This window comes from Dermochelys coriacea, chromosome 1, assembly GCF_009764565.3.
Source record: "Dermochelys coriacea isolate rDerCor1 chromosome 1, rDerCor1.pri.v4, whole genome shotgun sequence".
NCBI classification, from domain to species: domain Eukaryota; kingdom Metazoa; phylum Chordata; order Testudines; family Dermochelyidae; genus Dermochelys; species Dermochelys coriacea.
Genome location: NC_050068.2, coordinates 258,707,962 through 258,721,733, shown reverse-complemented (window position 1 = coordinate 258,721,733; position 13,772 = coordinate 258,707,962). Strand labels below are relative to the sequence as shown.

Below are 13,772 nucleotides of genomic sequence, written 5' to 3'. Positions count from 1 at the left end.
AGCGAGGCGGAAGGAATCGCTGCGGGCACCCGAATCTCCGCCCTCCCCGGGATCGGGATGGGGATGGGGCCGGGGCCGGGCCACCCGCCAATCAGGGACCAGCACGGGTTTCCATGGAGACTGGAAGATGGCCTTGGCGCTTCCTTCTCCCCATCTGGTGCATCCGAGCCTCTGATGTGACGTCACCCCCTAGGCTTTCCCCCTCCCCGTTGAAGGGGGCCTTGCACCGCCCTGGGTGCCCCGCTGTGTGGGAGAGGGCCTGTGGCACATCACAGCATTGCACCCTTGTTGGGCTTGAGTGGGGCCATTATTGGGTCAGGTGAGGGGGCATCACCCTGTGGCATGTGGTGGCTTGGAGGCAACACCAGGTGCCGTTGCACTGCGTGGTCACGGGCCTTGCTTTGTTGCACGATTGTGTTGCCCCACGGCATTGCTCTGCGGGGCTTGGGCGTCATCCTGTTGCATTACACAATGGGGTGGATTGGGTGTTGTTTTATGGCATTGCATTGTGGTGCGACACTGTCCTGTGGCAATGCAGAGTGGGATGAGAGGACAGCTCCCTGTTGCATTGTGCCAGGGTGTGAGGAGTGTCCCCCCGTGGCACTGTACTGTGGAGCAAGGTGTCTTCTCTGTGGCATTGGTTGGTGGTGTCATCTGTGGTATCACAGATGTGAACTGAACCTACATCACTGCACCCCGTGTGACAGGAAAAGGATGGTTCCTTCAGCCAGTGGTGGGAGTTGACTGGTGGGAGGGTGCACGTGTTTGTGTTGCAGTGCTAAAGGTCCTTGAATACTATAGACCAGGGGCAGTCAATAGGGAGATGGCCAAATCTGGACTGCCAGACACTTTGAACAGATCCCAGAATCTTTTTATTTTATTTACCTATTATCATTATTGTTAGTATTTTTTATTATTTCCCCCGGAACCTGGACCTTGGTTATACCTTGATCCAAAAATTTGGACCTTGACAAAAATAATTGACTACCCCTGCTATAGACCAAACCAGCATTAACTAAGATTTTATAGGGAGACAAGGTGGGTGAGGTAATATCTTTTATTGGACCAACTTCTGCTGGTGAAAGAGACAAGCTTTTGAGCTACACAGAGCTCTTTTTCAGATTACATTAGGTATATTCAGAACAGGCAGCAAACCTGTTATCCCCTCAGGAGAGGAAGTGCCATGGATGCCATGTTCTGAGATCAAGCATGTAAATGTGTTGAGTCCATGCATCCCAGGGTATGGCTTCACTGCATAGTAAGGTGTAATTGTAGTGTGTGTAAGCATACTCACACCAGCTTTAATTGAGCTAGCAGGGGTAACTATAGCAGCGAAGACGTGGTGGTATGGGCTTCAGTGCAGGCTAACAATCCCAGCTTGTATGGTTACATACTTGAATTGCTAACAATGCTGAAGTCCATGCTCCCACATTTTCACTACCATTGTTACCTGCGCTCTGTAGATTAAAATTAGTGTGGGTATGTCTACCTGTGCTACAGTTACAGCACCTTAATTTGCAGTGTCGAGGTATTCCAGTCTGAGCAGTGCTTAGTATGACTGTGGTGGATTCTAGGGGTTCACAACCTTTCTCAGTTGGAAGCAGGTTTGTCACTGAAACAGAGGAGAGAATAAAAGAGGACATGGGAGATTCCAGCCAGTCCCTCAAACACTATGGTAACTTTTCAAGGGTCAAGACTTCAATGGATTAGCTATATTTAAGTAAGTATTAAGGTTGATTTTGAGGTAGTAGAAACTGTGTAATGGGACCCTAGAATGACTGAGGGCTGTGAAGAGAGAATGTTCTTTTGAGTTGAACCATTAGAAGTTGAATATGATTTCCTGACTCCTTGCCTCACTGTCATTTTCAGGGTTTCACAATGTCTTCCCAGGAGGGAAGAAGAGTAGTGCCAGCTGTCCCAAAAGGAACTGGTTTCTGGCATTCTCCAGGGACAACTCATTATGGCCAAGAAACAAAAGAGCTGCTGAAAGGTAACAGGAAGATAGAATGGAGAATAGTGAAAAGGCAATTGACCCCCTTAAACTCGTATCATGCTTCTGGCTTGATCATTGTTCCATTTATAACAGCAGTATGTACATTTTAAAAAAAACAAACCAAAACACTCTACTGCTCACAAAGTTCTCTCCCGTGGAGAAGATGAAAGAGAGAATGAACCACATCTAACAGATGTTAGTCATCTCACTTAATGCACTACTGGAAGGTGCCCAGGTACCACAGTGATTAGGATGGTGAAAGAACCTACATAGAAGAGAAAAAACATTAGTAGTCCATGTTGCTTGTGATGCTTGGAATGCTCTTCCTAAATCCAGTCTCTCATCCTCCTTCCTCATCTTATCAAATAACTCCTAAAGACCCCTTCTGCAACCCCCTCTCCTCCTCATACAAAATTTGAACCACTAAACTGTGTATCTGCCTAAACTCACTAAAGCCATCATTGTATCACAGTAACCCATGCCATTCCTCACCCCTCCCTTTCCTGCTCTGTTATATTTTCACATCTCAAATCCATCATTTAGTGTATAAGCTTTTCAGGGCAGGAACTTGTCTTCTGTGTATTTCCTGTAAAGTGCCTGTCTAATCCAATTTACTTGTCAGTCACTCTAGATTTTTACACAACAGCCATTGCCAAGCAGACTTCTGGGTTCTACAACATATTAAATAATAACCTCCTTCTGTCTCCCTTCTCCAACTATTGCTGAAGTTAAAGACATAAAAGCCCTTTGTTGTACTAATTCCACATTACTATGCCATGTGAGTAATGCCATCCTGATCCCCCGACTGGTGATCAGCTAAAGCTCTTATAACTAGTTTCCTTGCTACTGTTACTGCAAATGCTGTTCTCATTTGCTTTCAAATTTGGGAGAACAGTTTTACCTCCACCACAGCCCTTACGTACCATTTTTAAAGCTGGTGTTTCCTTTTTTATGAGGGAGAATGCCAATACTTTTGTAAATTAGGCCACTTATTTAGGTGTGTAAACATGGAGTTAGTAACCTAACTTTAGGCACCCACCTTTGAAATTCTCAGCCTAAATCTTTTAGGAATCATGAATCACTTGGGTCTTTTCCCAAAGGATCTCGATTACAAATATGGAGTTTCCTCCAAAGCCGTTACCCTCTTTTGTTCTGGTTGCCTAAAGTGGACAGGTAGTTCCTCAGGCTCTTTCTGCTGAGTTCTGAGGCTTGGGTCTTTATAGATGGTTTTTGCCTTTCAGTGATGATGAAGGAATCCAGACTTACCAATTTCCAGCAACGCCACCTCATGAACTGCATGAAACGTGAGTGATGCCTCAGCTTTGTCCACCCTCAACCCCCACACATGCACTCTGCTTTCTGCAGGTTGCTGCTGATTGATCTTCTGCTCCTAACCCCTATGTACACCTTACAGCTGCTGTGGTGAAGCATTCACCCGGCCCAGATACATAGAACATTCTTTTTACAGAGGGTATTTGCCTATAGACTGGAGGAATGGGAAGAAATTGCGGGGGTGGTATTTCTTTCTCCTCAGCATTTGGTCTACTGCAGCTGTTCTCATCTCTTTCATCATACAACAGTAATGGAGGCTGCTCTCATGGAATGCAGTTTTCCTCTCTTGAACCCCCCATCTAATCTCCATCATTTAAGGCTAAATTTGGTAGCTATTAATATTCTCTATAGGGACTGGATGGGATTTCTCCATGTAACTGGTCCAGGGAATGAGACTAATACTGGAACTGCATTATGTGGTCCAGGGATATCAGCAAGCCACAGACTCCGCTGTTCCTAACCTGCCATTGTCTTCCCTTCCTTTCCCAGGAGGTGTTTCCCTGCCCACTCACTGCAACCCAACATCCAGCAAAGAACCACAGCTTGCACAGCCTGCATCCTCTCCACCAAAGCCTTGTCTTTCAGTCACTCTGTTGGCCAGACCTCACCTCCGACCTGCCGAGATCTGCCGGGCAGGCGATGCCTACACCCGAGAGAAATTCAAACCCCGGGCCACTCGTAAGTGAGCAAATTCTGCTAAGGGATCTGTTTTGCCTCCTCTCTTTCCTTTCCTCCCATTTTCCTCCAGTCTCCAGAACACTCTTATCTGCTTTCCAACCTCGTTCTGCCTTCTCTACTCCACTGGCAGGTGCACAAAAGCCAGAGCTGTGAGGGGACTTTTGACAGCGCCTACCTTCACTGATGATCGCATCTCAACCCTGCCTGCTGGCTGGGTGGCTCATTGACAGAACAGGATTTCACTTTACCTTATTGTGACAATGCAATTCTCACATAACTTTTTGGCTTATAAACTGATATCAGACCACTGATGTAAATGGAGCTGGGACTTCTGCTGTCAGTACGGTACATGTAGTGCCTGTGCTGTATATAGGATGGGAATGGGATGTACCATAATAGATATTTCCTGTGCAATTACTTATATAGAATCTCCAGTTGTGTGTGTCCAGGCACAGCTGCCAGCAGGGCCTTGGTGGGGAGACTGCACTTCTGCCTCAGTCTGGCAAATATGTGTTTTATTTTCCACAGGCGACTTAGAGAGGGAGAAGCAAAGGCTCCAAAATATCCTAGCGACTGGAAAGGATGTGGTGGAACAGAAGCCACAGCAGAAGCCAGTGCAGACAGAGGAAGAGGAAATACCTGAACCTGACCGGTTTGAAGAACGTACGTATGGAAATAGGCCAAGGCACAAAGGAAGGCCTTACAAAAGGCAGGGTGGTGGGCTTCATGCACTAGTGAGCTGAGATTTGTTGTGGCAGGTGGGATGCTGGATTAGATCTTATCTAGACTAGAAAGTTTTGCCGATATAGCTATACTACTAGTATAGTACCATAGCTATACCAGCAAACCCTTCTAGTGGAGATGCAGCTCATACCAGCAGAAAAGTGCTTTTAGTAGAATAGTTTATACCACTTCCCCATATAAAATAAGCTTCACTGGCAAAAACACTTTTTTGCTAGTATAACTGCATCTACAGTAGGACTTTTGCTGACATAGCTATGTCAGTTTGGGGCGTGATTTTTTTCACACTCTGAAGCAATAAAGTTGGCAAAACTTTTAATGTAGACTGAGCCTTAGCTGGACCACTGCTCTGCTTTGGCATGTAGAATCCTGTGGGGTGAGTTTCAGCATCCCACTGCACTGAATAAACTTTTACAAACATGCCCCAGCCCCAAATCAAGCTGAATTTCCTATAGGCCAGGAAGAGAGAGAAATAAAGAGATGGCTATTTCTATCCTTAAATGCAGGGGTGCTAAGATACTGTGGTGAAGAGGGCAAAGTCAGTGTCATTCTAGATATTACCCCCCACCCCCCATTCTAACAGGGCTGGGAAGTGGGGAGGTCAGAGTTCAGGCAATGCTGGTGTGTCCCCACTTTGACTGGGTCTGTCCATGTCTCTTTCTCTTGGGCTCAGTGGTGATTGAAATTCAGGAGAGAAAGGAATTCCTGGCAGAGATGGAGGCTCTGGGCCAGAGCAAGCAGTATCGAGGGATCATCCTCACTGAAATCTCACAGGTATCTTGGGAACCCCTCTGGCCCCTGCAGCATGTTGGATTGAGGGAACCTCAGTGTTGGAGGATCTGAGTTCTAGGGTTTCTATCCAATAACTAGATGTGGCCTAGATTTAGGAGGAAGAGAGCCCAGCATTTTCTTTCAGGGGATGAGGTAGAAAAAGAGGGATGCATTTAGGAGGTTGGGGCAGGAGAGAGGCTTCCAGCCCCTCTGTCATTTCTCTATGTAATTTCAGTGGGGAAGAGGATCCTTCATTCTCAGGCTTGGCAGGAAATAGGAGCTTCTGACATTCTTACCAATTCATCCTTTTTGTTCTGTTCTTTGCAGAAACTGCGGGAGATGGAGATCATCGATAAGAAGAGGAGTAAGGACGTGAGAGAGGCAATGGCAAAAATCCTCCCTGTAGGGAACAAATCTGATCCCAATAGCTAGACCAAGACCAGACACCAGAGCAGACCATTCCCACCCCTTCTTTCCTTGCCCTTCCAACAGGACTGGGCCTCCACCATAGAAGGATCACAGAACTGGTCTATGCCTATCCATCTAAGGCAGATCCTCTTGGAGGAATGTCAGTAGCACCTGTTGCATAAACCCAAGAGGGCAGTAACTATTTATGCATAGTACATAACAGGAGAAAGTATTTGCAAAATCCTACCTTGCTCTCTATAAATATATCAGAGGGATAAATACAGGAGAGGGAGAGGAATTATTTCAGCTCAGCACCAATGTGGACACAAGAACAAATGGGTATAAACTGGCCACCAGGAAGTTTAGACTTGAAATTAGACGAAGGTTTCTAACCATCAGAGGAGTGAAGTTTTGGAATAGCCTTCCAAGGGAAGCAGTGGGGGCAAAAGATCTATCTGGTTTTAAGATTCTACTCAATAAGTTTATGGAGGAGATGGTATGATGGGATAATGGGATTTTGGTAAGTAATTGATCTTTAAATATTCAGGGTAAATAAGACTAATCCCCTGAGATGGGATATTAGATGGATGGGATCTGAGTTACTATAGAAAATTCTTTCCTGGGTATCTGGCTGGTGAAACTTGCCCATATGCTCAGAGTTTAGCTGATCGCCATATTTGGGGTCGGGAAGGAATTTTCCTCCAGGGCAGATGGGAGAGGCCCTGGAGGTTTTTCTCCTTCCTCTGTAGCATGGGGCATGGGTGACTTGAGGGAGGCTTCTCTGCTCCTTGAAGTCTTTAAACCATGATTTAAGGACTTCAATACCTCAGACATAGGTGAGGTTTTGTAGGAGTGGGTGGGTGAGATTCTATGGCCTGCGCTGTGCAGGAGGTCGGACTAGATGATCAGAATGGTCCCTTCTGACCTTAGTATCTATGAAAAACACTCCCTTCAGGCAGCTGTTTCATGGCTGGGTGAACTTGATGGTTGGGTGAACCAAATCAGGGAATTAGCCTGGTTCCCTCCCTCTGAAGGGGCTAGGAGGAGATGAAAAGACCTCAGCATGCTCCAGTCGCCTCTGAAACATGGTGAAGCAAGGTCTCCTTCCACCTATGGCACATGCCTTAAGGTGTCAGAACAAAGCTGACCTGCACAACAGTCACCGGAAGGAAAATCTCTGTCCCTTTTCCATATGGCTCAAACTCTGGGGGTTCTGGTTGTTTCTGGTGGAAGCTGAAAATTAATGTGATTGTTTACTTCCTCATCACTGAATCCATATCATCACTCATATCAGCACAGCCCTGGAAACTGTGTCAGCTGCTGCTGCAGAGCAGGTGAGGGAGGAGCATCCACACTGCCTTACAGAAATGTTAGCCTTAATTTTAATGTGATTGCATCTCGGAGAGATTTTGTGTGTGTGTGTCTAGGAACTTGTCTCTTGCTCATGCACTAAAACATGCAGGCTTAGAAACACGGCTACACTGGGTTGGGCCGGGGAGGAGTTCACCTTGGAGTTCACAGCGCAGGAGAGTCTGTTCCATGATCTTTTGTTTTCTGTTCCCTGGGAACATCTTGACAAGGACTGACATAGCCAAAGGCAGGGGCCAAGGTATTCATAGATTTTAATGCCAGAAGGGATCATTACTAGTCCTACCTCCTCCATAACACAAGCTAAAGTATTTCACCCAGTTACCCCTAAATTGAACCAAGAGGCGGCTGGAATCCCCAATCTCATCCTTTTCTTAAATTCAGAGGCTGAACTATTTGTCAGCAGTAAATCCACCAAACCTCCACAAGCCAGGCAAATACCCAACATTGGGCTCAAACCCATAACTCTGAGATTAAGAGGTGCATGTGCTACCGAGGTAATCAGGTACCTAAGGTGAGCCAAGCACAGGTAAGGATAAGCAATACAGGGTGGCAGTAGTTTTTTAACTCCACTGATTTTATTTTTCTGCAGCTGAATGGCAATCCCAGAGTTAGTACAGTGTAACAGTTTACAAATCAAAATACTGAAGGGAGTAGGACTGGGGGTGTCAGACTGCAGCAATTCTCATGGCCTTTGACAGTGGCTCGGCCGCACTCTACAAGGCCAAATTGACTCCTTTACTTTGGAGAGGGTAAGTTGTGCTTTGGGATCTCCCCTGCCCAGACATGACCATAGAAAGGTGGCCACTGCTCCTGAATCAGCCAGTTGGGGGTTGCAAAAGTGTGATGGGGCCCTCCATTCCTAGGGGCTGAGTATGCTGCCCCAACCAGTACTGGTGGCCCTTGGGAGCAACATGATAAACTCAGCTCCCTCAATGGTTTTGTAAACAGGGATCCCTGTATAAAAATATACTCCAGCAATGGTCCAGAACACTACTGGAAGCAAGAGTGGTTTGGATCAAACCTGTAGTATTTTTATAAAGGGAATGCAGCAGTTTGCTCTGGGCTGGTAGTTACTCTGCTAACAAGGCAAGACAACAGCTGACCAACCAACACCCATAAAACTCAGTGTCTAATTCAGACCAATCAAACAGCTCAATAAATAGCTCCTCACATTGGAGAAGGCAGAAAGAAGAAAGGAAGGAGGGAAGACTGCTCTCCCCATCCCCCAATGCATATACACAACAAATCAAACAAGGATTTAAAAAGCTGGGTGGGGTTGAATCCATCTAGTAATGAAGCTATAAAAAAAACCCCAAATCCCCCCTTTTGCACTTTTAAAAATATAAATACAGACAAACTGGAGAAGAGTCAGCTGAGATTCCCTTCCCACTCCCCAAGCTGGTAGAGGGCAGCACTAGTGAGCAAGGCAACAGGACAACCTTGCTGGCACTGAATAAAGTCTTGCATTCTTTTCCCCTTTCCTGGAAATAGAATGTTCCTCCCTCCCTGCTCCCCCAAAACCATAAGAGTGGGTCTATTTAGCAGCTGCAGCGAGGGTTAGATGTCCTGGGTGGGGTGTCTTGGATATGTCCAATTAGACTCCCCATAATACCTTTTCCTTAGCCATTCTGCCTGGCCCTGTCATTGATACCGCCCAGCCCTGAAGCTCGTGGGGCACGTGTCGTCGGGAGAGGGGAATCTCTCCACAAACAGGACAGTGGTGACTTTTTTTTTTTTTTTTTTTTTTAAGGAACTTGAGGCATGGAAAGTTTTGGGGGGGGTTCTTTCATTTTCGTTTAGATTTTCAATGTGAATTTAGTGCCAATAAAATAATCCTGCTTATAAACCCCAGAGTCTTTTACAAAAGTTAAGAGTGGGAATTCTGACTGCAAGGGAAAGAACTGGAGGTTGGGGAGGGACAATTGTGTACAGTCCTCCAAGGCAGAGAGTACGAGGCACATGTGACTATCACAGAGTGAGGGACGGGGCGATTAGTGCAAGTTTCCCACAAACACCAAAATCCTTTACTTACTGCTCAGACAGTTAATAATAAAATATAATAATAATAATAATAAACACAACTGGTTAATGTCTCCTAAAGCTATTTCACCTCCTCCCCACTCCCCAAAGCTTGTGGATAGTAACTTTGCTCCTCTGATCAGGCTCCCCACAGCCTTAGGAAGGAGGAGTATTGTTGATCAGACTCGCCATGTCTCCTCTTTTTTGGGCAACTCCACATCTGTGGCTGAAAGCTGAGTTTCCCTGGGAGAAATCAGGGTTGGCATGTGGGGGTTGACAAGAGGGGAGAGACAGCTTCTGGAAAGGAGTGGGAGGCAGAAGCCCCAGTGGCAGGTATCCAGCCAGCCACAGGGAGGGCTGATGCAGTCGGACAGCAGTGCATCCATCCTTGCTTCTGGCTTGCTCCTGCTCTAGCTTTTCTCCTTGGGTGACTTGCTCTTTGATTCATGTTTATTGCCAAGCAGCTTCAGCACCTTCATGGGCTTGAACTTTCCTTTCTTCTTGCCCTCAGTTTCCTTGTGATATTCTGAAGAAGAGTTGCAGGGAGAGGTTATTTTCTAAAGGACAGAGCCCAGGAGTGATGCATGCATACTGGTGCCTATACACTCAATAGACACATGCCCCCACCTATGTGATGTATGCAGACTGGGGCTAAACTACTTGATGCATGCATTTGTGTGAGCCACCAGTCCCTGAATGAAAATACACACACATTCAGGACAGGTCACTGAGATTAGAGAGGGAGACATACCCACACTTACACTTTCACTGCAGGTTCCTGAGATTAGACACAGGAGATGGAGCTTTCTCAGGAGCTGTTCCCAGATTGTGGAATGAACTCCCACAGGAATTAAGGACCAACACAAACCTCACCACCTTCTGCTCCAGTGCAAAGCACATTTTTTTGACTTTGCCTTCTCTAACAAAGACATAGCAACGTGTGTATATTATCTATACATTCTAACACACTCCCCTGCACACACTTCTCCCTCTGGGAAGAGGAGAGGAGAAAAAGTGACGGGGGCTAGTCAGATTGCATAATGCATTTGTGAAAGATGCTCAGAGGTGGTGGGTGTGATATAAAAACCTATATAGAATAGAATAAATCTCTCAACACATACACGTGTTCATGTGCATGTGCATTTATACTAATGCCCTTTATTCTTCTGCCCTCTCCTTGGGAGCATGAGAGAGCCGCCAGGACTCTGAAGTCCTCCAGTATTGGAATGAGTCTCTCATTCACTTTCTTACCTTTCTTTTTAATCATGGCTTCCAACAATTTATCCTCCTCTTCCTCTCTGAAAGAAACAGTGGGAAACTGTTGAGATTCCACTCTGAGGACAACAGCCACAACATTGTTGGAAGAGAAGAGTTCTCCACTGCTGATGACCAGTATGGTCATTGGTATCCCATAATCCCTTGCTACAATTATGACATATTCCCCATATACACATACCAGGACAGACATCATCCAGAGATACACAGACACACACCATCCTCACAAGTCAGTAGCATTGATTCACAGGAACAAGGAATGGGGGACTCTCCGGAAGGTCTGTCAGTAACAGTGGCATCGTGTTGTTGCATTACACAGTACATGTTCACCCCATACAGGTGGGCTGCACCACCTTCTCCACTGTGTCACTCAGACAGGGCAGTAAAGGCAGCCGGGTTTCGGCCAGATCTCCCACTTTACACCGTGTTACCTCTGCCGGTCCTCGTCCAGGCAGTTGACAATGGCATTACGTTGTTCAATAATGGTGACCAGCTCCTGCATCAGCACCGTCTCCCTCTCTCGGTCGTCATCCGTCCAGTCCTTAGCTACCCATCCCAGAAAAGACAGGGAGTTAAATGACTAAATTTCCCTTGGGCAAGGAGCTCAAGGGTCTGGAGTGCCATACAAGAGACCTGGGTTTGATTCCTGTCCTGAGCCTAGCAGATGACTCTGTGGACCTCTATACTAGGTTAGAATGATGGCCTCTCAATGCAGGGACTGGGAATACAGCCTAGACAGCATGCTCAGGAATTGGTGCTAGGGGGGGACAGTCTCGTTACTCAACAGCCACCCTGCAGCCAGTTAAGGAGGAGTATTAATATCCATCAAAGGCAAGTCCCTTTTACCCAGGGACTAGCCATGACTGAAGGTATAATGAGCATTGGGGGGACAGAGAACCTGCTCAGGGTGGCGTTTCACCAGTACTAAGAGATTTACCCGGCTTATTGAGAAGGCACCGCAGTTCATACTCTACATCAGCCTGACGTTGCTCCAAGTTCTGCTGCTTATAACTGCAAAGAAAGAGAAACACCATCAAAAACCCATTGCAAGGCTCAGAGAGATCCCTCCGGAAAGCAGATGTCCTCTCTGGGAAGCGATCTCCACAGGGTCAGGTTTGAAAGTAACAACTGTGTCCTTAGCCTCACCCATCGAGAGACTTGTAGTGAAAGTGCAGGAGCCTGTACTCCCAGCAATGCCAGCCCCAGTCTCATCCAGTAAGGACTGATGTAGGCGTGGTGGCTATAGGGCGCTCACAGCCTCTTACAGAAGGAGGTGCAGTGGGGAACACTGCAGGAGCACTGGCTATGGGGAAGCCCACAGCTCTTGCAGCTCCAGTCTCTGGGGAGATCCAAGTACACTTGGACAAAGAGTCAAATGTCTTCATAGCTCTCTAGCCCCACCCCTTGACCAGGAAGCCTACCAGGGCCTTCTGGTAAAGCATCTCAGGTGGGAATAGGGAGCTCTTCCGTCCTCCCCAGCTTCGGAGGCAGCATGTCAGTGCGTTCCCCCTACTCACGTGTAGATGAGCTCAGACTCACGGCGCACCAGCATGTGCTTCTCGTGGATGAGCTTGAACCAGTCCACCAGCAGGCTGTCCTCGGGGCTGTCTGCCAGTCAAACCAGGCAGAGAAAGAATTCAGATACATTCCTCAGAGCTTTCTGCCCACACAACGCAGCAGGCCAAGGCAGGCTCTGCCCCGCTGGGGAGGGAGAGATTCACTTACAATCAATCTGACCTCATCTAGCTCCTGAACACATGAGAAGTGGAGTGAATTAAACAGTTCTTAGCCTCCCATGGAGAAGTGATGGTTCTGATCCATTTTCCTCATAGCCCAAGCCAGTTGGCCTGGCACCACCCTTCCCCCACTCAACTCCCTTGATCCTTCATCACCCTAACTTTAAACAGAGAGCATATTATCACTACTTCTCCTTCCTCATTCCCCCCTCTAATGGGTGGTACAGCTCTTACATCTTAAAATTCCCTATCCTCTATGACACATATTCTTTTCCCCTCCCCCATCCCCACCCAACCTCCAAGGTTGGTACAATCCATGTTACCATTCTCAACACTACGGAGTTTCTCCTCCAGTTCCACCCCTCGGTGCTCCAGCTCGTCCAGCCGCTGCTCAATGGTGTCCATCTCTCCATAAATATCCTCCACTGGGACGTACTGATCTGCCTGGACCTACCAAACCACACAAGCAGGAACACCCATTGCTATGGGCAGCTGCTTTCCCTGGGCAGCCCTCGACCCATCTGCTCCAGCATCCTGCCTGGGGACCCCAACGCACTCCCTGACGGGCAGTGGAAAGAGCAGGGGAAACTAGCACTGTTCTGTGGAGGAGGGAGAGCAATGGGAGTGATCAACTCCCTCCCACAGGACTAACACAGCATCAGAAGAAATCAAACATCTCCTTGGGGAAACCATCCTGCTCCATTGCATACAGACTAATGGCACTGCAGGAGGAAGATGCACTTGCAGCCCACGCATTAAAATCTCTCTCCATCGACAGCTCAATATGATCCCCAGTGATCTTGGGGGAGTGGTGTGGATACCCTTTGCCCCCCTCATTCAGCACACCCCTCTTGCTCAGACAACTCCCTCCTGAGTTCTGGCAATTGCTGTGCCATATGATGAATCAGGACACACCTAAGGGCAGAGACTGGAGAGACCATTTCATTCCCCAAGCGGTGGGGAGAAGAGAGTGGGAGTCAAAGTCAGGCCCCGGTGGCTGGTTCTAGGCAGTCTGGCCAACCTGCAGCTCCCAAAGGGAGCCACTACTGACGCAAGTCAATGTACACCCCTCTGAAGAGCCTTCTAGGGAGTGTGTGCGCACAAGGGGGCTCTCCACTCATCCCGCAGATCCCTCAACAGCCAGCCACACATGCCTCCCGCTGCTGGAAGCTAGGAAAGGAAATGGGGGTTCAGCAAGCAGAGCTGTAGTCCCAGCAGACAGTGCGGAGGTGACGTTTGCCCCAGTGCTTCTCTGTCCCCTTTACCTTGCGTTTGATCAGTGGGAAGCCATGTCCTGGTGCAGGAGGGCGTGCTGGCTTGGATCCTTTTGGGGGTTTCTGTACCGAGGGGGAGGTGACAGGTGACGACTTCCGGTTGAAGGGATTCTCTTTGCATGAAAACTGGGGGGAAAAAAACAAGAAAATGATTTGGTGCCCAGGAGAGAGCAA

General features: G+C 47.6%; 2 protein-coding genes across 2 annotated transcripts in view; one reads left to right on the top strand and one right to left on the bottom strand.

Annotated features, from left to right (window-relative positions):
- The first annotated feature begins 15 nt into the window (after window positions 1-15).
- Window positions 16-6,274, top strand: C1H22orf23 (chromosome 1 C22orf23 homolog). The gene is given in 8 exon segments (XM_043520627.1): window positions 16-195; window positions 198-235; window positions 1,870-1,990; window positions 3,235-3,297; window positions 3,815-4,003; window positions 4,532-4,666; window positions 5,418-5,518; window positions 5,843-6,274. Coding segments are annotated over 8 exon segments (834 nt in total). The 5' UTR covers window positions 16-113; the 3' UTR covers window positions 5,948-6,274.
- Window positions 6,275-8,248: 1,974 nt separating this feature from the next.
- Window positions 8,249-13,772, bottom strand: part of MICALL1 (MICAL like 1) — a 29,846-nt gene continuing 24,322 nt past the window's right edge. The window contains 7 exon segments of the mRNA XM_038403356.2: window positions 8,249-9,839; window positions 10,565-10,611; window positions 11,020-11,134; window positions 11,526-11,599; window positions 12,106-12,196; window positions 12,648-12,774; window positions 13,590-13,724. Of these exon segments, the coding sequence (XP_038259284.1) occupies window positions 9,724-9,839; window positions 10,565-10,611; window positions 11,020-11,134; window positions 11,526-11,599; window positions 12,106-12,196; window positions 12,648-12,774; window positions 13,590-13,724 (705 nt within the window). The 3' untranslated portion in view covers window positions 8,249-9,723.